Below are 22,136 nucleotides of genomic sequence, written 5' to 3'. Positions count from 1 at the left end.
GCTACATGATCGCTGGTGAGCTGCCAAACAGGCAGCTTCACCAGCGATCAGCACCAGCGACGACGAGCGCACGCATCGCTGTGTACCTTAGATACCAGCGCACTGGTGCAGGGAGCTGGTAACCAAGGTAAACAGCGGGTTTCTAAGCGCCGCGCGGCGCTTAGAAACCCACTGTTTACCTTGGTTACCAGTTCCCTGCACCAGCGCGCTGACATCTAAGGTACACAGAGGGTTTCTAAGCGCCGCGCGGCGCTTTGAAACCCGCTGTTTACCTTGGATACGAGCTGGGAGCTCGCTGATCGCTGCTCTCCCGCCTGCCACACTCAGCGATGCGTGCTGGCCAGCTGGAGACCAACAATCAAAAAAAAGTCCAGGGCATTCGAGCACGATCAGTGATACCTGGCAGGGGGGCCGGTCGCTGATAGGTGTCACACAAAGCGATCTCGCTGGTGAGATCGCTGTTGCGTCACAATACTTGTGACTCAGCAGCGATCTCGCTAGCGAGATCGCTGTGTGTGACGGGGGCTTAAGTCTCTGGCAGAGACGAAACAACACCAGAGATCTTTCCACCTTCACCCACAGCCACTACTGAGGCAATTAAACTGCCTTTTAAATGAGCTGACCAGTCTAGATTGAAGATATTGAAGCAGTCAGTCCCATCTAGCTCTTCTAGCTGTTCCTAAAACCCGAACCCAGATATCCAAGACCATTAAAAACCTCTCTGCACTATCTGTGCCAGAGCCTACTCTCTGGGTTTCACATCATTGATGCTAGCCAAATAAGTGACGCATATCTCCCATTGAGTACCTGTCCAGCTGCTTACACAGTGTTACAAAATGACTTAAGCAAAAAAGCATATCAAATACTCAAGTAGGCTTGTTAGCAAAATGACCCCTCTTGAATGTGTAATATGATAGGAGGCCTCAGGAGCATCAAAACTTGTTGATCTTAATACAAAGGTAAGAATAAAGTAATGACAAAGTGAAAAAATCAGGTATCTTAAGCAGGAAAAAGGAAAATAAAAAGCTAGAAAAGTGGATAGGAGGGGTATTTTACAACATTAATGTCACATTCACAAGTTCAGTATTTGGTCAGTAATTTACATCAGTATTTGTAAGCCAAAATCAAAAGTGGAAAACTCAGAGGAAAATTATAATAGAAACATGTCACCATGTCTGTATTTATCACCCACTCCTGTTTTTGGCTTACAAATACTGAGGTAAAATACTGACCAAATACTGAATGTGTGAATGTGGCCTAAGGGTGATGCTCAGGTGGATACTGTCATCAAGCTCTTTTGTGTCAACAATAAAGGAGTACTGATTATTTCTTGCATGTCCTCCACATGCCAATAATACTGCTCAATGCAGTTTATGATTGTTGATATGTGGTATTTAAAGCTCCACATGTGGGTTTTTTTCAGAGCTGGAGTGGTGTCCACTAATCTAAGTTCCCTGCCCATAGTCTTATACTTACCATCTGCCATCTTCTTCTGTTAGAGTCGTCGCTCCGGTCGGTCTCCAGCAGGTTGAGACCTGACAAATTTCTCCAGTGTTTGCTGGAGCAATACGGAATTCACTACTCAATGTAAGTCTGTGAGACACCAGAACAATATTTTCATAGACTTACATTGAGAGTTTGTGACCTTTACCTCTGACTTTTGGTCAGTCAGAAGTTGGTGTCACATGAAGGCGGTGCAGGACCTGAGCCTCATCAGGAACAGCTGGAGACGATGGGTGGTGAGTATAAGAGTAACGGCACCTTACATTAGTAGCATCACGCCAGCACCGTAATAATTAAAGAACACGCTGGAGTGGTGCTTTAATATTGGTGATTTAGGGATGTTCATATTGACTACCTAATTCAATTTCAAGGTAAAATGGTAGGAAGAAAAAGGGGCATCCGATCACCTCTGTTAGAGCTATGTGTAAAGCCATCTGTAGCTGCTTTTTTAGTTAATACTTTGATAATAAGTCATACGAATTGTTTACAACAGGGGTACCCAACCTTTTTTTTATTCAAGGACCATGCTGTCATACTGAAGCAATCCTAAGGTCAACAAAAAAAAAACGTAAGGGGTATCTCACCTTATGCGACTTTCATGGCATATAGAATATATATGCCCTAAATCTCTGATATGTGCAGATTGTACTTACAGGACTCTTACCTTCACCAATCAGAACTCTAATGAACATTGATACAGAGTATTTTACCAAGGATTTAGAGCAGACTTGCATAACGTGTCTGATAGGGGTCAAACTTAAAATAGGCTAAATTTCATTAGTCCTCAAATTTTTAGCGGCTCGCCTTGCAAGCTTATGCTGAGTTTTTGGTGCTGAAACTGTTCAGAAACTCCCCAAATCCTTCTCAAAACTCCACGTTTTGAATTTTTGAAGAAGATTTGTAGAGATCATGCTCAGTTTTTACTCCAAAAACTCGCTGTTCTCATTTTCAGTGTTCCCCATGCTGCCACCTCTCAATAATGTCCTCATTTATGCTGTCAAATCTCAATACTGTCCCATCCATGCTCCCACTTCTCCATACTGTCCCCCTCATGTTTCCACCTATACATACTGTCCCCCGTCTTGCTCCCACCTCTCCATACTGTCCCCACTCCATTTCCCACCTCTACATACTGTTTCCCCACGCTCCCACCTCTCTATACTGTCCCCCATGCTCCCACCTCTCTATACTGTCCCCCACAATCCCACCCTTCCACACTGCATCTCCATTTTCCTACCTCTCTACATTGTCCTCCAATGTTTCCATGCTCCCACCTCTCCATACTGTCTCACTACAATCCCAACTTTTTATGCTGTTTCCTCATTCTGCTGCCTGTCTCCATACTGTAATTCCACATTGTCATTCCATACTACCAACTTCCTGTCACGGCACAGCTGTCGGGTGACCCGGGACCAGGGTCTCCTTCCCTAACCCTACCATTAGGACCAGTCTTGGACCCTTGGATTCGCGGTGGATACTGCGTCCACTTGTTATATAGAACCACGTGGGACGGCCGCAGGTGCCTCCTTGCAGTATTGGTGTCTCCCTTAAAGCCCAGTCACTAAGAGCTCACAGTACAACTTATTGTACATTGATGAAGGTCCTAGACCGAAACGTCTGTATGTATGTACTGCAATTCATTAAAACCACCTTTCTGCATCAGAATCTTTTTGGTGTGTGCCAAGTCTATATAAATAGAAGTTCACGGATTGGGATCCTACTTGTGCACCACCTCTGGTTACCAGGGTTGTGCCAACGGTTTTGTTCTAATTATCTTTCGAGTTAGTCCTCCTTCTGTTCTCTTCCCCCACCCACAGAAGAGGGGCGCTATTGCACACCGCAGTACACCATCCCAACAAACATGGCTGCACAAACAAGGGTTAACAGAAAACTACAGGCATACAAAATATTCACTCACATATAACAGAGGAATGCACTGGGAAGTGGAGGATGGAGAATAAACAAAAGTAGAGAAGGGAAGGGAATTAACACACATACAAACCATGCAGATTATAAAGGGGAACGCAGAGTTTTCCTAAATAGCCAATTAACCTCTGTTCTGCCAAAAGGAATAAACATCATTAAAATGAAGGAGAAGTGCTTCTTCTCAGCGCCGGAGTAGGAACAATCAGACGCTGGGGTCTTCTGGCTCCACACTGTCACAGTAACCCAGTGACACTCCCCATGCTGTCCACCCACACTCTCTCCCTTTTTATACTACCCCGAACCCCCATTCCCAGCCATTCATGCTGTCCTACAATGCTCTGTCTTCATTGTTGCCCCTCTCCATACTGTCCCCCTCTTGTTGCCACCTCTTCATAATGTCCCACCACACTGTCTCTTTCCATACTATCCCCTGACATTGCAACCTCCCACTCCCACGTTCCCACCTCTCCATACTGTCTTGTTTATGGTGTTTTGACCCTAACCCTAACCCTTAACCAAACCATACTAACCCTAACCCTGACCCTAACCCTAACCCTTAACCAAACCATACTAACCCTAACCCTTAACCAAACCCTACTAACCCTAACCCAAACCCTAACCCTAAACCCTAACTAACCCTAAACCCTAACCCTTAACCAAACCATACTAACCCAAACCCTAACCCTAACCCTAAACCCCCTTAACTAAACCTAACTCTAACCCAAACCCCTAATTTCCATTGTCAAACCAATGAATCATAGAATCATAGAATCGTAGAGTTGGAAGGGACCTCCTGGGCCATCTGGTCCAACCCCCTGCTCAAAGCAGGATTCGCTAAATCATCCCAGTCAGATGTCTGTCCAGCCTCTGTTTGAAGACTTCCATTGAAGGAGAACTCACCACTTCTCGTGGCAGCCTGTTCCACTCATTGATCACTCTAACTGTCAAAAAGTTTTTTCTAATATCTAATCTGTGTCTCCTCCCATTCAGTTTCATCCCATTGCTTCTAGTCTTTCCTTGTGCAAATGAGAATAAAGTTGATCCTTCTACAATGTGACAGCCCTTTAGATATTTGTAGACAGCTATTAAGTCTCCTCTCAGTCTTCTCTTTTGCAAACTAAACATTCCCAAATCCTGCAACCTTTCCTCATAAGACAGGGTTTGCAGACCGCTCACCATTCTGGTCGCTCTTTTCTGTACTTGCTCCAGTTTGTTGATGTCTTTTTTAAAATGTGGTGCCCAAAACTGGACACAATATTCCAGATGAGGTCTGACCAAAGAGGAGTAGAGGGAAATAATGACTTCACGTGATCTAGACTGTATGCTTCTGTTAATACATCCTAGAATTGCATTTGCCTTTTTTGCTGCTGCATCACACTGTTGACTCATATTCAGTCTGTGATCTATTAGTATACCCAAGTCTTTTTCACATGTGCTGTCACTTAGCCCTATTCCTCCCATTCTGTATATGCTTTTTTCATTTTTATTGCCCAGATGTAGTACTTTGCATTTCTCCCTGTTAAAAACCATTCTGTTAGTTGCTGCCCACTTCTCCAGTTTATTTAAATCTTTTTGAATCCTCTCTCTCTCTTCTCTAGTATTAGCTATCCCTCCTAGCTTTGTGTCATCAGCAAATTTAATCAGTTTACCCTCAATTCCTTCATCTAAATCGTTGATAAAGATGTTGAACAATACAGGGCCCAGGACAGAGCCCTGTGGTACCCCACTTGAGACATTCTTCCAACTGGATGTGCAGCCATTTACGACCACTCTTTGGGTCCGATCACTAAGCCAGTTATGAATCCACCTAACAGTTGCCTTGTCCATTCCATACTTAGTCATTTTTTCAATAAGGATTGTATGAGAGACTTTGTCAAATGCTTTGCTGAAGTCAAGATATACTATATCTACAGCATTTCCTTGATCCACCCAATCAGTGATACCGTCATAGAAGGAAATTAAGTTAGTCTGACATGACTTATTAGTTACAAACCCATGCTGACTCTGTTTAATCACTTCATTCTTATCCAGGTATTGACATACATGTTGTTTAATAATTTGTTCAAAGATCTTTCCTGGTATAGAAGTCAGACTCACCGGCCTATAGTTGCCTGGGTCCACCTTCTTAACCTTTTTGAAGATAGGAACAACATTTGCTCTTCTCCAGTCTTCTGGCACTTCTCTTGTTCTCCAAGAATTTTCAAAGATTATGGAGAGGGGTTCAAAAATTTCTTCTGCTATCTCCTTCAGTACTCTGGGGTGTAATTCATCTGGACCTGGAGATTTGAATTCATTTAGGTTAGCTAAGTGTTTCCTCACTATCTTTCTGTTTATAGATATCCTGGATTCTTCTATTCCCTTAATAGGACAGTGAATAACAGTTGATGTTACATTTCCTTTCTGAGAGAAAACAGATGCAAAATAGGAATTTAAAAGTTCAGCCTTCTCAACATCTTGTCTTACCATTTCATCATTTTCATCCTGTAAAAATCCTATAGCATCTTTGACTTTTCTTTTACTTTTCACATATCCCCAAAATCCTTTATTATTGCTTTTGACATCTCTTGCAAGCCTCAATTCCTTTTCAGCTTTAGCTAATCTGATTTGTGCCCTGTAGGTTCTGCAGACAGCATTATATTCTTCTTTAGATATGCCTCCCTCTTTCCATTTTATAAACATTTTTTTCTTCCTTTTTAGCATGTGCTTAAGTTCTGTGTTCATCCATCCTGGTTTCCTTAAATGCTTCCTATTCTTCCCTCTTTTCGGAATTGTTAACAACTGTGCTTTGAGAATTTCATTTTTCAAGATATCCCATCCCTCCTGGACATTTTTGTCTTTTAGGATATCCAGCCATTGGATCCCTCCAATTCTCTTTCTGAATCCCTTAAAATCTGCCTTTCTGAAATCTAACCTTGACGTCTGAGTCTTCACAGGTCTTCCGCCTCTAGTTATCCAAAATTCTAAAATAGCATGGTCGCTACCTCCTAGGGTCCCAGCCACTTTTACCTCCTCAACCATTTCCTCCCTGTTTATAAGGATTAGATCCAAGGTAGCAGTTCCCCTTGTTTTCTCCCTTACCTTTTGGAAGATAAAGTTGTCAGCAAGCGAGGATAAGAATTTCCTTGACCTGTTAGTCAACAAAAAAACGCATGCGCAAAAAAACGCATACATGAGCATGCCAATGCGCACATATGCGCACCCATAGACTTATAATGGGTGTCTTGCTGTAAAAAAAACGCATAGCGCGCACATGCGTTTTTTTGAGGCAAGTCGGACGCCCAAAAAATGCAACAGGATGCATTTTGTGCGCCCGAGCGCACACCACAAAAAAACGCATGCGCGTAAAAATGCATACAAACGCATGTGTATGCGCACATAAGCGCATCCCATGCAAAATATAGGGAAAAAAACGCATGCGTTTTTTAGCGCTAAAATACAGCGCAAAAAAATGCAAGTGTGAAACCAGCCTTAGCCACCTTATTTGGGGTTATTGTGCTGTTTGCCAAAAGCTCACCCTGGTTCCTGGGAGAGGTTATTGCTACACTATTTTTGTAGATAGTGGGCCGATCTTGATCTCTCATTCCATTTATTTCCTTGTCTTCTTGGCAGCACTCCCTCAATTATGCAGCTTCATTGGTAGGATATTAGGTTGTATATTTTCATTACTTATATGTGCTGCTTTTGTTTGACTAGGTTTGGCAGCAATGTCCTGTTCTTGGTGTAGTTAGGAAGGTATAAGTTATTCGGGGTTGGGCAAGAGCATGACCCCATTGTGGGTCATTGTACAGTTTTTTTCCTCTGCATTATGCAATTTTAAATGTTTTCAAACTTTGCAGTGTTGTTGTGTTGTCATTTGAATAAAGATTTTGATACTATTTAATTGGTGATCCCTGTTATTTGCATGCTACTTTTCTTGTTGGTTGTTCATAAATATATTGCTGTGACTGTCTTCTTTACAGGATTATAAATCTGGAGATGGAAGTGATGCTGGCAAAATCTAATTTAGAAAATTTCAACTACACAAATGAAGTGATGAACCAGAAAATATCCATGGTAAAATCTCTCAGTGGATCTGTTTTTCTGATGTTAAGTCATTTGGTACTTTATTCTCATCATATATTATACAATAATAGAGCCATTGTTCTGTGTTTGTGGTGAGAAAGAATTAAGCTGAGGCTGGTTTTACACATCCTGATATTTACTGTACCTGAAAAAACGGTACTGGAGATATCAGTGTCCGTGTGTACTACGTGTGGCACACTTGTGGCAACCGTGTGCCACACGTGTCCTGCATCAGGACCAACACGAACGGTCGCCGGGGAAGTAGCGCGACTGTAAGCCACTGTCCCCTGGCGGCTGGTGCTGAAGCCAGCTGTCATCCATTCTCCCTTGCTCTGCCGCGATCAGCACGTGCAGAGGAGAATGAATGAATGAATGAAAACTGACCTGCTGTGACCTCAGGACCGTCGGAGGATGCAAGTGATGAGGTCACTGTGACAGAGCTTGAACTGCCGTGACCTCATTAACTTGCATTCTCTGAAGGTCCTGAGGTCACCGTAGGTCAGTTTTTCATTCCTTCATTCATTCATTCATTCATTCTCCTCTGCTCGCCGGCAAAGCAGGGGAGAATAATGACAGCCGCGTTCAGCACCTGCCGCCAGGGAGCAACGGCTTACAGTAGCGCTACTTCCCCGGCGGCCGTCCGTGCACATGGAGGACAGTGTGCACTGTTCTCTGTGTGCACGTGTGCGGCACGTTTTGCGGCCTGTGTGTCCGGGTGAAAACGGACATATCTGCGTGTTTTACACACGGACACACGGACCGTGAAAGCACGCTGACATGTGCATAGACCCATTCATTTGAATGGGTCTACGTGTGTCAGTGTCTCCGGTACGTGTGAAAACTGACACCACACGTACCAGAGCAACAGAAGTGTGAAATCGACCTTATACTGATAAAAGCTACAGGCTGAAGTAATACAGAATATTGCCCACATTGCTGCCATATTGTGATTTCTAAACTGGAAGGTGTTGTCATGCCTATAGTGACACATTTATCATATTAGATTTAAGATTGTTTGTAATATTTCAAAGGGTAATGATGAGGTGAATCGGGAATTGAAGACAGCCAGAGAAAATCTTGTATACTTTCGGAATCGTGTGAAAATCCTTGAGGCAGAAAAGAACCAAGCTGTTGAGGAGCTCAGAAAACTACAAAAGGTAATCAGGGGACATCAAGACCAGGATTTCTAAGAGGACCTATTGCCAGATTTTAAAGTATAAAATGTATATATTAGTTAAAGGGGTTGCCCACTGGAGAAGTGGGCAGCAACTAACAGAATGGTTTTTAACAGGGAAAAATGCAAAGTACTACATCTGGGCAATAAAAATGAAAAAAGCATATACAGAATGGGAGGAATAGGGCTAAGCAACAGCACATGTGAAAAAGACTTGGGTATACTAATAGATCACAGACTGAATATGAGTCAACAGTGTGATGCAGCAACAAAAAAGGCAAATGCAATTCTAGGATGTATTAACAGAAGCATACAGTCTAGATCACGTGAAGTCTTTATTTCCCTCTACTCCTCTTTGGTCAGACCTCATCTGAAATATTGTATCCAGTTTTGGACACCACATTTTAAAAAAGACATCAACAAACTGGAGCAAGTTCAGAAAAGAGCGACCAGAATGGTGACCGGTCTGCAAACCCTGTCTTATGAGGAAAGGTTGCAGGATTTGGGAATGTTTAGTTTGCAAAAGAGAAGACTGAGAGGAGACTTAATAGCTGTCTACAAATATCTAAAGGGCTGTCACATTGTAGAAGGATCAACTTTATTCTCATTTGCACAAGGAAAGACTAGAAGCAATGGGATGAAACTGAATGGGAGGAGACACAGATTAGATATTAGAAAAAACTTTTTGACAGTTAGAGTGATCAATGAGTGGAACAAGCTGCCACGAGAAGTGGTGAGTTCTCCTTCAATGGAAGTCTTCAAACAGAGGCTGGACAGACATCTGACTGGGATGATTTAGCGAATCCTTCTTAGAGCAGGGGGTTGGACCAGATGGCCCAGGAGGTCCCTTCCAACTCTACGATTCTATGATTTTTTTTCACTGCAGAAGCAAAGTTCCTTGTCCTACAGGCTTCCTGCTTTCCAGGAGGTCATGTGCTCCTTAAAGGGGTTTTCCCATGAACAAAAGTTAATTTAATCAATAGATCTTGGAATATTAATAATTTCCACAATTGGATGTGGATCGCCCGCCAGGGCAGTGGGGTACTCGATACCGAGCCGGTATCTCAGAGGGAAGTGCACAGTAGTGGTGACCCGGTCCGTGGCCCTGGGCGTCCATGTAAAAGGGGTTAAGCATGGCTGATTAAAGTTTATAAGTGGATGATACGTGACACCACCTGTGGTGCTCGGCAATGAAGGGGTTAAGCCGACGCTGCAGGCAGATCCTCTGGCACAGATGGTATAAATATGAAATGAAACACACGAACACTGGATATAGATAATATATCTACACAAATCTAAATAATAGTCATAACAATGATTGTTAAATTGTTTATATATACTACCACCAGTGTTCAATGAAAGTGAGTGGTTAACCCACTAGTTACAAAAACCAAACCCAAAAATACCGAAAAGGACCCGTGGACAAGAAAAGACCAAGCAAGACATAATCTTCAATAGATACCTTTATTAGTATTAAATCAGTGGTGGTATAAAGTACCATCAAATTTATAAAAAGCAGTAAGCACAAGTGGGACAGCTTTATCACAATAGTAAAGAGTTATGTTACTTAGACCAATTATATGGTATTTGCATATGCATTCCTACAAGAATATATATTTTTTAAAAATATTCCTAAAAAAATAATAAAAAATAAATAAAAAAATTAAAAAAATTCCTTTATATAATAAAAAATATAATACTGTGAAAGAAATTTTTTTATATAAAAATTATAATAATACAGTGAATATTTATAACAAATAACAAATCTCATAAACAGTGCAATTGTGTGACGTGAATCAGCTTCTAAATTATAAGACCACTACTTACTAAAGTGCAGTGTGCCTGTGCAAAAAGGAGTTAGGCTGAGTTCACACGTGGCGTTTTTTTCGCGTTTCCGCGGCAGTTTTAACCGCGCGATTTTGCCGCAAAAACGCGAAAAATAAGCATCCCATGCATTCCTATGGGATTCCACAATGCTGTGCTAATGCTGCGGTTTTTACCGCGGCGGAATCGCTTTGCGGTAAAAAACGCAGCATGCTCATTAATTTGCGGAATCGCGGCGATCCCGCACCCATAGGAATGCATTGTTCCGCTTACTTCCCGCATGTGGCTGTGCACACCATGCGGAAAGTAAGCAGAACATTTGCGGATGGTACCCACGGCCCGGAGGAGGAGACTGTCCTCTGGGCTTTGGGTACCATATCCCTGTAAAAAATAGAATTATAAAATAAAAAATATTGTTATTCTCACCTTCCGGCGTCCCCCGCAGCCTTCCCGCCTCTCTCCACGTTCCCGTTCCCAGTAATCCTTTGCGAGAACGGACGTCATTGCGGGCATTTTCTCAAAGGATTACTGGGAACGCCTGCGCGGGACGTCGGAAGGTGAGAATAACACTATTTTTTTTTTTTTTTACATAGGCAGCCTCAGTAGTAAAAAAGTTGGTCACACTTGTCAAACACTGTTTGACGAATGTGACCAACCTGTCAATCAGTTCTCCAGTTCTCCAAGCGATGCTACAGATTGCTTGGAGAACGCTAGCATTTTGCAAGCTAATTACGCTTGCAAAATGCTAGTTTTTCCGCGGGAAAATCGCGGGAATTTAAAATGCGATTTTCCCGCGGACTGGAATTCCGGAATTCTCGCGGTAATTTCCGCAAGAGTTCCGGTACGTGTGCACTTAGCCTTACAATTCAATGCTGTGCAAACAAAACCATGGCACTATATATAAAGTGCCATGCATCAATATAGAAAAAATTAGATGAAACCACTGCTTACTAAAGTGCAGTGTACAAAAAGAGTTCAATTCATTGCTGTGCAAACAAAACCATAACGCTACAAGTAAAATGAGTGCTACAATAAGGAATGACAAAATTGGATGATATACCTTTAAGGTCCGTCACGTCCCACAAATGTGCTCCCCGATGCACGTTTCGGAGTTAATCCTTCATCAGGTGAACCCCCCGATGAAGGATTAACTCCGAAACGTATATTCACTGTATTATTTTAATTTTTATATAAAAAAAATTTCTTTCACAGTATTATTTTTTTTATTATATAAAGGAATTTTTTTTAATTTTTTTATTTATTTTTTATTTTTTTTAGGAATATTTTTAAAAAATATATATTCTTGTAGGAATGCATATGCAAATACCATATAATTGGTCTAAGTAACATAACTCTTTACTATTGTGGTAAAGCTGTCCCACTTGTGCTTACTGCTTTTTATAAATTTTATGGTACTTTATACCACCACTGATTTAATACTAATAAAGGTATCTATTGAAGATTATATCTTGCTTGGTCTTTTCTTGTCCACAGGTCCTTTTCGGTATTTTTGGGTTTGGTTTTTGTAACAGATGGTATAAAGCAGCAAGATGTAATAGCTCCCCACAGGTAGAGCTGTAGTCCCAGGGCAGTAGTAATAGGTGTTGAGGAAGAGGGTGCAGTGTTAGGCACAGAGATGTAGCAGTGCTGAAGGGGTTGCAGGAAGAAGACAATGACACAACAGGGTGCAGTTTCCTTTACCTTTACTTTGCTTTGCAAGTGCAGTCCAGGAATCAGATTATAGATGGAACAGGAGTTGGCCAGCCTGGAAGCAACTCAGGAATCTCTCTTTGCAGATTAGTTGTGTAGTCTCCTTTCTAGCGCTTATATGAGGAACATGCAGTACTGAGTTACACTGAAGTTCCCCTTGCTTGCTCTCTCTTAGAACCCCCTCGTATGGCAGACAGCTGTAGCCTCCTTCTTCTGGCTCACATGTTGCTGTTGTGCCTCCGAGTCTTATGTGGGAACAGAGCATTAACAGCTTCCTATTCCTCCGGTTTCTCCTGCAGGAACATCAGTATCCATACAACCTCGGAGACCGGACTCCGGACCATGCGCTACGCTAGAAGTGAGCCTGAACTCTGCTCAATCCCCCAGCTCTTCTTCTCCCATCCACACACTTCGCCCTCCTCACACGAACTAACTAACTTCCCCTTCCCGGCCCCCAGAGAGCATCTCCTCCCCCAGCTTTGGTTCAGAGCTCCCTCTGCTGGCCTGGAGTGGGAACTGTGCTGTGTGTTGATTTTACCTGACAGAGAGACCCTTTATTTCTTCCAATCATGACATCACACTCCCTAGGAGGAAGGTAATGCCACTGTTGCGACCATACTCCTGGGGGCGCCAAATTCCCCCTAGTGCAATTCAGTACTCCCAGAGTGAAGAAAACATGCAAAATATATTATCAAATGAACAATTGTAAATGTAACAAGATTTGAAAAATGAAAAATTACAAAAACCAAAGCTCAAAAATAGTCCTGATGACGATTAGTCCATGCGTCAATGTCCATGGTCCATTTCCTGGGCAGTTGGTAAACTATGTACAAGATAATTTTGACACACATAGTCCTGTGGCCCAATTGTCCATCAAAAACAAACTGAGATTGCTCAAAAGGTTCTTACAGAGTCTCTGCAGGCACAGAAGCTTGAAAAGGTTGCATATTTACATTTTACCATGTACATTAACTTATTTATATACGAAACCTTAGGGGTGGTATACCTTGGGTAATAAGGACAGACCTACGTAGCACTGGTGTTGTTGGGGACCTTACTGGATGCCTTGTGTTAACTACTGGTGTAGGGTGTGTTGTACTGGCTACATTACTGTTGGTTCTGCGTAGCACAGTAATACTAGATTTCCTAGGACCCCTTCTACTCCCTGTGGGCATGACAGATTCACCACTGGCAGGGTGAGAATTCTCTTGTTCCACTGCTGGTGTGGCATCCGCTGCCTGTACTTGATGGTTTTCGGGGTGGTCTTGAGTCACTTCTTCTTGTACTACCAGGTGGGGAAAAGTCAATACCGGCACCACTATGGCTTGATTTGCTCTAGTCCAATTTGCAGGGAATTCTCCGAGTACAGTACTGACCTTTTCTTCTTCTTCCTCTATGGGCTGAAGGTTGTTTTACTCTTCCATTCTGTCCTTTAGTTGGTCAGGGCACAGTTTCAGATTATCCCTCGACACTGCGGATGAGGTTTCTCCTCCATCCTTACTGATAAGGAACACTTTGGTGTTGTCAAAGTTTGATGGTAGGACGGTGTAGGGTTCAGCTTCCCATTGGTCATCCAATTTATGCATCCTTCTTTTCCTCTTTAGGACTTGTTCTCCTGGTGACAAGGGAACTGCAGGTGCATGTTGATTGTAGTTCTTTTCCTGTTTTTGGCTCACCTGAGCTAGACTCTTTTCTACGCACTCTTGTACTCTTCGGTACTGCTGCTGCAGCTCTGTATCCCAGTCAGCATCTGGTGATCTCACCTCAGGTGTAAGGACTCCCATATCCAAATCAATAGGCAACTTGCCAGGCCTCGCTCTCATTAGGTAGGCTGGAGTGCAGTTGGTGGAATTCACAGGAATGTGATTGTAGAGGTCTACCAGATCTGGCAACTTCTCTGGCAACAGATTCCTTTCTTCCAAAGGCAAGGTCTTCAGTAGATCGATCACCACTTGATTCACCTTTTCACACATGCCATTGGTCTGTGGATGGTATGGTGTTGGCTTGATCTTCTTGCAACCGTACAAATTACAGAATTCCTGGAACACTTCTGCCTCAAAGGCTGGACCTTGATTTGTAAGCATTCGCTCTGGATATCAGTGTGGTTGACAAAAGTGCTGTTGGAATGCTTTGGCTGCTGTCCTGCCTGTTTGATCCTTGACAGGCACGACTACCAGGAATCTCGAGTAGTGGTCAACGATGGTAAGAGCATAAACGTAGCCTGAACAGCTTGGGACCAGCTTCACATGGTCCAGGGCTACCAACTCAAGTGGCGGTTTAGTTATTATTGGCTGCAAAGGAGCTCGCTGGCTGTTACAGTCCTTCCTGTGCAGGTTACATTGTCCACACTCCCGGCACCAATTTTCAATGGCCTTCCTCATACCAGCCCAATAGAATCTCCCCCGGAGCAAGGCCTCCAACTTCTTCCATTCGATGTGTCCAGCTCCATTGTAGTATGCTTCCAAGACCATTGATGCCTCCCTCTTTGGGACTACCACCTGCCAGACCAACTCATGAGTGCGGGCATTGATACTCCTCCGACACAGCTTTCCCTCATAGATGAACAGCCTGCCTCTTTCCTTCCACAACTGCTGGGTTTCTTCAGGAGCATCTGGACCTGGGCGTGAGTCAGCTTGTGACAGTAGCTCCTTTACCAGGTGGACTGTGGGGTCGCTATCCTGCATTTCTGCCCAATCATGATGAGGCAATGGATTTAGGGTGGCCTCTTTCACGATAGATCGTCTGTTTCTCATTCCTTGGGCACGTTGGGCCGCAATTGGCGGGTGGAAGGCAGGTATCTCTATTTCTTCGAGTGCCTCAGGGTCTTCTCCCCCATCTGGCAGATTGGGCATCCTGGACAGCGCATCAGCATTGGCATTCTTGTGCCCCACTCGGTACTTGATGGTAAATTCATAGTTAGACAGCCGGGCCATCCATCGCTGCTCCAGTGCATCTAATTTTGCAGTTTCCAAGTGAGTTAGCAGGTTGTTGTCCGTGAAGATGGTAAACTTGGCTGAAGCTAGGTAATGCTTGAATCGTTCAGTCACAGCCCAGACTATGGTGAGGAACTCCAGTTTGAAGGAACTGTAGTTGTCAGGGTTCCTTTCAGTGGGACGAAGCTTCCTGCTGGCATAGGAGATCACTCTTTCTTTGTCATTCTGTACCTGTGACAGTACTGCTCCCAGTCCCACGTTGCTGGCATCAGTATACAGAACAAATGGTTGGTCATAATCTGGGTAGGCGAGAACTTCATCTCCTGTGAGAGCCATTTTCAGTCGAGTGAAGGACCTCTCCAGTTCCTCATTCCAATCAAATGTAGGACTCTTCTTCCTGGCTTTCTTGGGCTGGCCCACCAGAAGATTTTGCATAGGGGTGGCTATCTCTGTGAAGCCTTTGATGAACCTTCGGTAGTAGCATACCAACCCGAGGAATTGACGTACCTCATAGAGGTTGCTGGGCTTTTGCCAGTCCCGGATGACAGTGGCTTTGTCAGGATCCGGTGCCACACCTTCTGCACTCACTACATGACCGAGGTACTGTACGTTGGGCTTCAGGAGGTGGCATTTGGATTGCTTCACTTTCAAGCCAAACACCTCAGCCAGGTGCTTCAGATGGTTTTCATAAGTCTTGGAGAAAACAATGACATCATCAAGGTACAACAGGACTGTTTTGAAGTTCTTGTGTCCAAGACAGCATTCCATTAGCCATTGAAATGTCCCTGGAGCGGTGCAGAGCCCGAATGTCATGTAGTTGAACTCGCAGAGACCCATTGGGGTGGTAAACGCTGTTTTCTCCTTGTCTGCCTCTGCCACGGGAACCTGCCAATACCCACTAGTGAGATCTAAGGTGGAAAAATAGTTAGCAGTTTTAAGTGCAGCTAATGACTCCTCAATTCTGGGTAATGGGTAGGCATCCTTATGTGTAATGCTGTTAATTTTTCGGTAATCAACACACATTCTCATGGTACCATCTTTCTTTTTCACAAAGACTATTGGAGCTGGCCAGGGGCTACAACTGTCTCTGATCACCCCAGCCTCCTTCATTTCCCGCAACATACTTTTGGCACATTGATATTGTGTTGGGGGTATAGGCCGGTACTTTTCTTTAATGGGTGGATGACCTCCAGTGGGGATATGGTGTTGAACCCCTTTTGCCTTCCCAAAGTCCAGAGGGTGTTTACTGAATACCCGCTCATACTCCTGAGTCACTCGGTAAACCCCACTCTTTTGGTGTGAAGGGGTGGAGTCAGTTCCCACCTGCAGCTGCTGACACCACTCCTCCAGCTGCTTTACAGAGCCATTGTCCCCTGCCTGGTCGGACAAGACCAAGGGCTCTGTTGCCTGTATTGCATTGTTACTGACAGTAAGCAGCTTAGCAACTGTGGCATACCGAGGTATTGTGGCCTCCTCTTCCTCACAATTCAAGAGGCGTACAGGTACTCTCCCTTTGCGGACATAGTAACATAGTTATTAAGGTTGAAGGGAGACTTTAAGTCCATCTAGCTCAACCCATATCCTATCCTAACTTGCCCTAACATGTTGATCCAGAGGAAAGCAAAAAACCACATGTGGCAAACAGTAAGCTTCACATTGGGGAAAAAAATTCCTTCCCGACTCCACATACGGCAATCAGACTAGCTCCCTGGATCAACGCAATATTAAGGAAACTAGTGTATATACCCTGTAATATTATACTTTTCAAGAAAGGCATCTAGTCCCTTCTTAAATTTTAGTAGGGAATCACTCATTACAACATCATATGGCAGAGAGTTCTATAGTCTCACTGCTCTTACAGTAAAGAATCCGCATCTGTGAGTATGTTTAAACTTTCTTTCCTCCAGACGTAGAGGATGCCCCCTTGTCCCCGTCACAGGTCTAAGAGTAAAAAGATCATTAGAAAGGTCTTGGTATTGTCCCTGCATATATTTATAAATTGTAATAAGATCACCCCTAAGCCTTCGATTCTCCAAACTAAATAACCCCAAGTGTAATAACCTGTCTTGGTATTGCAGACCCCCTAGTTCCCTAATAACCTTGGTCGCTCTTCTCTGCACCCGCTCCAGTTCAGCTATGTCTTTCTTATACACCGGAGACCAGAACTGTACACAGTATTCTAAGTGTGGTCGCACTAGTGACTTATATAGAGGTAAAATTATGTTCTCCTCATGAGCATCTATGCCTCTTTTAATGCATCCCATTATTTTATTTGCCTTTGCAGCAGCTGCCTGGCCACTAAATGTGAGTTTGTCGTCCACCCATACACCCAGGTCTTTTTCAGTGACTGTTTTGCCCAGTGTTTTACAATTAAGCACATAATTATACATCTTGTTCGTTCTACCCAAGTGCATGACCTTACATTTATCCCCATTAAAGCTCATTTGCCATTTATCAGCCCAAGCTTCTAGTTTACATAAATCCTCCTGTAATATAAAATTGTCCTCCTCTGTATTGATTACCCTGCAGAGTTTAGTGTCATCTGCAAATATTGAAATTCTACTCTCTATGCCCCCTACAAGGTCATTAGTAAATATATTAAAAAGAAGCGGGCCCAAAACTGACCCCTGTGGTACCCCACTGCTATCCGTGACCCAGTCCGAGTGTGCTCCATTAATAACCACCCTTTGTTTCCTATCCCTGAGCCAGCTCTTAACCCACCTACACATATTTTCCCCTATCCCCATTGTTCTCATTTTATTTTTCAACCTTTTGTGTGGCACCGTATCAAAAGCTTTTGAAAAGTCCATGTACACCACGTCCACTGCATTCCCTTGGTCCAGTCCGGAACTTACCTCTTCATAAAAGCTTATCAGATTAGTCTGACAGGAACGGTCCCTGTAAACCCATGTTGATATTGGGTCATAAGGTTATTCTTCTCCAGATACTCCAGTATAGTATCTCTTAGAAAACCCTCCAGGATTTTACCCACAGTTGAGGTTAAACTTACTGGCCTATAATTACCAAGTTCAGTTTTTGTCCTCTTTTTGAATATTGGCACCACATTTGCTATACGCCAGTCCTGTGGTAAAGACCCTGTTATTATGGAATCCTTAAAGATTAAAAATAATGGTCTATCTTTGACTGTGCTTAATTCCTGCAGTACTCGGGGGTGTATCCCATCTGGGCCCGGGGATTTGTAAATTTTAGTGATTTTTAGACGCCGCCGTACTTCCTGCTGGGTTAAGCAGGTGACATTTAACGAACAATTTTTATCCCTGATCATGTTAACCGTCATGGGATTTTCTTGTGTAAATACTGTTGAAAAATAGTCATTTAGCATATTGGCTTTTTACTCATCCTCATCCACCATTTCACCCAGACTATTTTTAAGGGGGCCAACACAATCATTTTTTAGTTTCTTACTATTTATGTAGTTAAAGAATATTTTGGGATTATTTTTACTTTCTCTGGCAATGAGTCTCTCTGTCTCAATCTTTGCTGTCTTGATTTGCTTTTTACAGAATTTATTTAATTTTCTGTATTTATTTAATGCCTCATCACTACCTACTTGCTTAAATTCTCTAAATGCTTTATTTTTATCTCTTATTGCTCCCCTTACTGCTCTATTTAGCCATAGTGGTTTCCTCCTATTTCTCGCATGTTCCCATACGGTATATATTGTGCACAGGTCCTATTCAGGATGCTAATAAACGTCTCCCATTTTCTTTGTGTATTTTTATGTCTCAGGATACCCCTCTGGCTGTCAGGACAGTGGGCCGGCTATCAGAGTACACTGGCTCTACCAATGCTTGGTAATCTTTTCCTCTGAGACCTATGGCTGCTCGACACCAAATCAACATTTCACATCTGGGGGGTATCGCAATGGGGAAAGAATCACTCACTCTGATGCTGCCAATTTCTCCGCCAGACAGTTCTACCTGCTGTCTTTGCATCAGGGCCTTGATCTCCTTCTGCAGGACTCGTTGTTCACTGGAACCAGCAGTCTCGGCTATCTGTTGCAACAAAACAATAACCTCGGCAAGACAATTTTCAATCATATTAGTACCTAAGGTCATCATTGGGTTACATTCTCGTCGATCAATGTCTACAACTATCAGACCTTGAGATTTTAACTCCACTCGCCCCACTTTAATGGTAATCTCTTTACATCCTACTTGCGGCAAAGACTGACTATTGCTGGCAACTACTGTGAGCTCATCACTTGTGCCACGGGTAAGTTCAGAGGCCGCCCAATACCGCTTGTAAAGGATATATGCCATAGTTGTCACATGAGAGCCAGTGTCCAGCAAAGCGTTCATGGGGATGCCGTCAATCACCACTGGGAGGACCAGTCGCCCTCCAACATACTTGGCTCGCCAGTTCTTTGGGCCTTGTGGTCCTACTCCTGGGGGTTGGCCCTCTGCCCCAGGGGTTGCTTGTTTAAATAAAAGAATCTTGCGATGTGGCCTGCCTTGTGGCAGTGACGACAAATGGGATGTCCGTCCTGGTCATAGCGATCGCTGTTTCTCCCTCGGCGTGGCGGGATCCTCTTCTTCTGTAGCCACGGGACATCCTCTGGACTGGAGGCCAGCTGGATCTGTGCATGGACTGCACAGTTTTGGCAAGTGCACCTATACTTTTGGTCAGCTCTTGGACCTGAAGGCGTAGATCTGTAGATGGATCATTATCCAGAGTCTGTGCATCAGTCCCCACAGGGCTGGGAGGGAAAGATGCTGCTTCTTGGTGGTATGTGACCGCTGGGCGCCTAGGGGCGCTGGACGGCTGACATTTGGTTCATGCAGCACCCAGATAGCCCTGTCTTTGAAGTCTGCAAAGTCTAGGTCAGGGTTTTGTAGGGCTATGATGCGCAGCTGTGCTCTGTGGGTACTGGATAGGAGTCCCTCAATAAATTGCTCCTTTAACAGTTTGTCTCCATCTTTCACACTGTCTGGGTCAATCTGCTTTATGGCTCGCAGCGCCTCCTGCAGGTTAAGAGCATAGTCCCGTATACTGTCCTGCACTCTCTGCTTACACCCAAAGAATCTCGTTTTTATTTCAGCTGCATTGCGGGTGTCAAAGGTGCTTCTTAGCTTAGCCAGAAACGTATTAACAGTCTCTTTATTAGTGTCCTGCCAAGCTTTTACTTCCCTTTGCGCTGCACCAGTTAGCTGCCCAATAAGGATGTTCACTTTTTGGTATTCAGACAGAGGATACACCTCAAACAAATTGCACAGTCTCTCTTTAAATTCACTCAGGGTATGTGACTCCCCTGAGTACTGCAGTAACCAGGCTGCTCCCGGTATATAGGGCATGGACAGCGGCATTATGGGGACTTCTGTGATGGGCGCTTGTTCCTGCTGGGCTCTGGAAGTGGCGCTGGCCGCTGGATTCTGCGGTGCCATTGGGGCCGCAGCTGCGCTTGCCCCTGCATCTTGCGGCGCTGTGGGGGGTGCGGTGGCATTCACCGCTGCATCTTCTCTTGCCTCAGACATTCTCATCCCCCTCTAGTTAACGTTGGCCAGGCCCTGTGTTGCGCTGGCTTACCGGTCGCCGCTCCGCAGGCTGGATGATCGGGGGACGCCGGGACTGCAGGCTGTTATGAATAGGTCATCGAGGAGAAAAAAGCAAAACAAGCTACGTCACAGAAAACCAGAGAAGTTGGTAACTATGCAGATTGCAGATCCCTGATCTTACCACACAACTAGTAGTAGCCGTGGAGCGTGCCTACGATGTTCCTAGATGCCTCGTCACGGCCGGAGGACTAAATAAGCCTAAAGCAAGAAAAGGGAAAACTAACTGCCCCAGAGAAGACCACAAAGGAATAAATAGCCCCCACACATGTATTGACGGTGAAACAAGATGAAGGCACAAACACAGGCAGGAAAATAGGCTGAGCAAATGATGGGGCCCAAACTAACTAGACAGGAAAGGAAAGGAAAGACACTGTCTGCAACCTGCAAAAAACCCTACAAAAATCATGTCCAACACTTCTGATAGCAAAATTAACCCTGAAGTCACTAGACGTCTCCCACTATATCAGCACTCTGAAATATTCTGAGACAGAGCAAAAAGAGACCGAACTAGTAAGGGACAAAAAGCCAATTGTCAAAATACTGATAAATAAGAGTGGAAATTCAGCACAGCCCCCAGCCGGGGCTGGCTGGCCACACAAAAAACTTGAACAGACCAACAACATCAAGTGTGAACAATAGCAGAAAAACTTAGCTTTAGATGACTGGAGCAGAGCTGAAAACCAAGAGCTGACAAGTCAGAAGGAATCACCAGCAGCTGAATAGGGCGTCGGCTGTCTTAAATCCAATCTGAGAATCCTGAGGTCCAATCGTCATCCTCATTCACAGGTGGCAGACCTCCACCGATCAAACCAGCCTCATCACCTCCTGTCACCACCAGAGGGAGTCTGGAAGGGGAACTCACAACTGGTGAACCAGAGAATGAACTCACAACAGTACCCCCCCTTGAGGAGGGGTCACCGAACCCTCATCCACGCCACCAGGCCGATCAGGATGGGCCCGGTGAAAAGCACGAACCAATCTATTGACATGAATATCAGAGGCAGTGACCCAAGAATTATCCTCCTGACCATAACCCTTCCATTTGACCAAATACTGGAGTCTCCGTCTAACCAAACGAGAATCCAATATTTTCACTACCTCATATTCCACATTGCCTTCGACCAACACAGGGTCAGGAGGTGCTGCCGTAGGAACCACTGGCTCAACAAACCTTTTCAACAGAGATTTGTGAAATACGTTATGGATCTTGAACGTAACTGGAAGAGCCAATCGAAACGAAACCGGATTAAGAATTTCCAAAATCTTATAAGGACCAATAAATCTTGGCTTAAATTTAGGAGATGCAACCTTCATAGGAATATTCTTAGATGACAACCAAACCATATCACCCACTTTAAACCGTGGACCAATGGTCCTATGCCGGTTGGAAAATTGCTGGGCCTTTTCCTGAGAGAGTGACAACTTATC

At 44.0% G+C, this 22,136-nt stretch overlaps 1 protein-coding gene across 1 annotated transcript in view; it reads left to right on the top strand.

Moving 5' to 3' along the window:
- Window positions 1-7,390: 7,390 nt before the first annotated feature.
- The window catches only part of LOC141093076 (uncharacterized), an 86,997-nt gene continuing 72,251 nt past the window's right edge, over window positions 7,391-22,136 (top strand). The window contains exons 1-2 of the mRNA XM_073579535.1: window positions 7,391-7,482; window positions 8,523-8,648. Of these exons, the coding sequence (XP_073435636.1) occupies window positions 7,405-7,482; window positions 8,523-8,648 (204 nt within the window). The 5' untranslated portion in view covers window positions 7,391-7,404. The remainder of the gene's footprint in view (window positions 7,483-8,522; window positions 8,649-22,136) is intronic.

This window comes from Dendrobates tinctorius, unplaced genomic scaffold (genome assembly GCF_039654945.1).
Source record: "Dendrobates tinctorius isolate UK_male_01 unplaced genomic scaffold, ASM3965494v1 ptg000062l, whole genome shotgun sequence".
Lineage (NCBI taxonomy): Eukaryota > Metazoa > Chordata > Amphibia > Anura > Dendrobatidae > Dendrobates > Dendrobates tinctorius.
The sequence above is the reverse complement of the archived record's forward strand: the minus strand, read 5'-3'. Positions and strand labels throughout refer to the sequence as shown.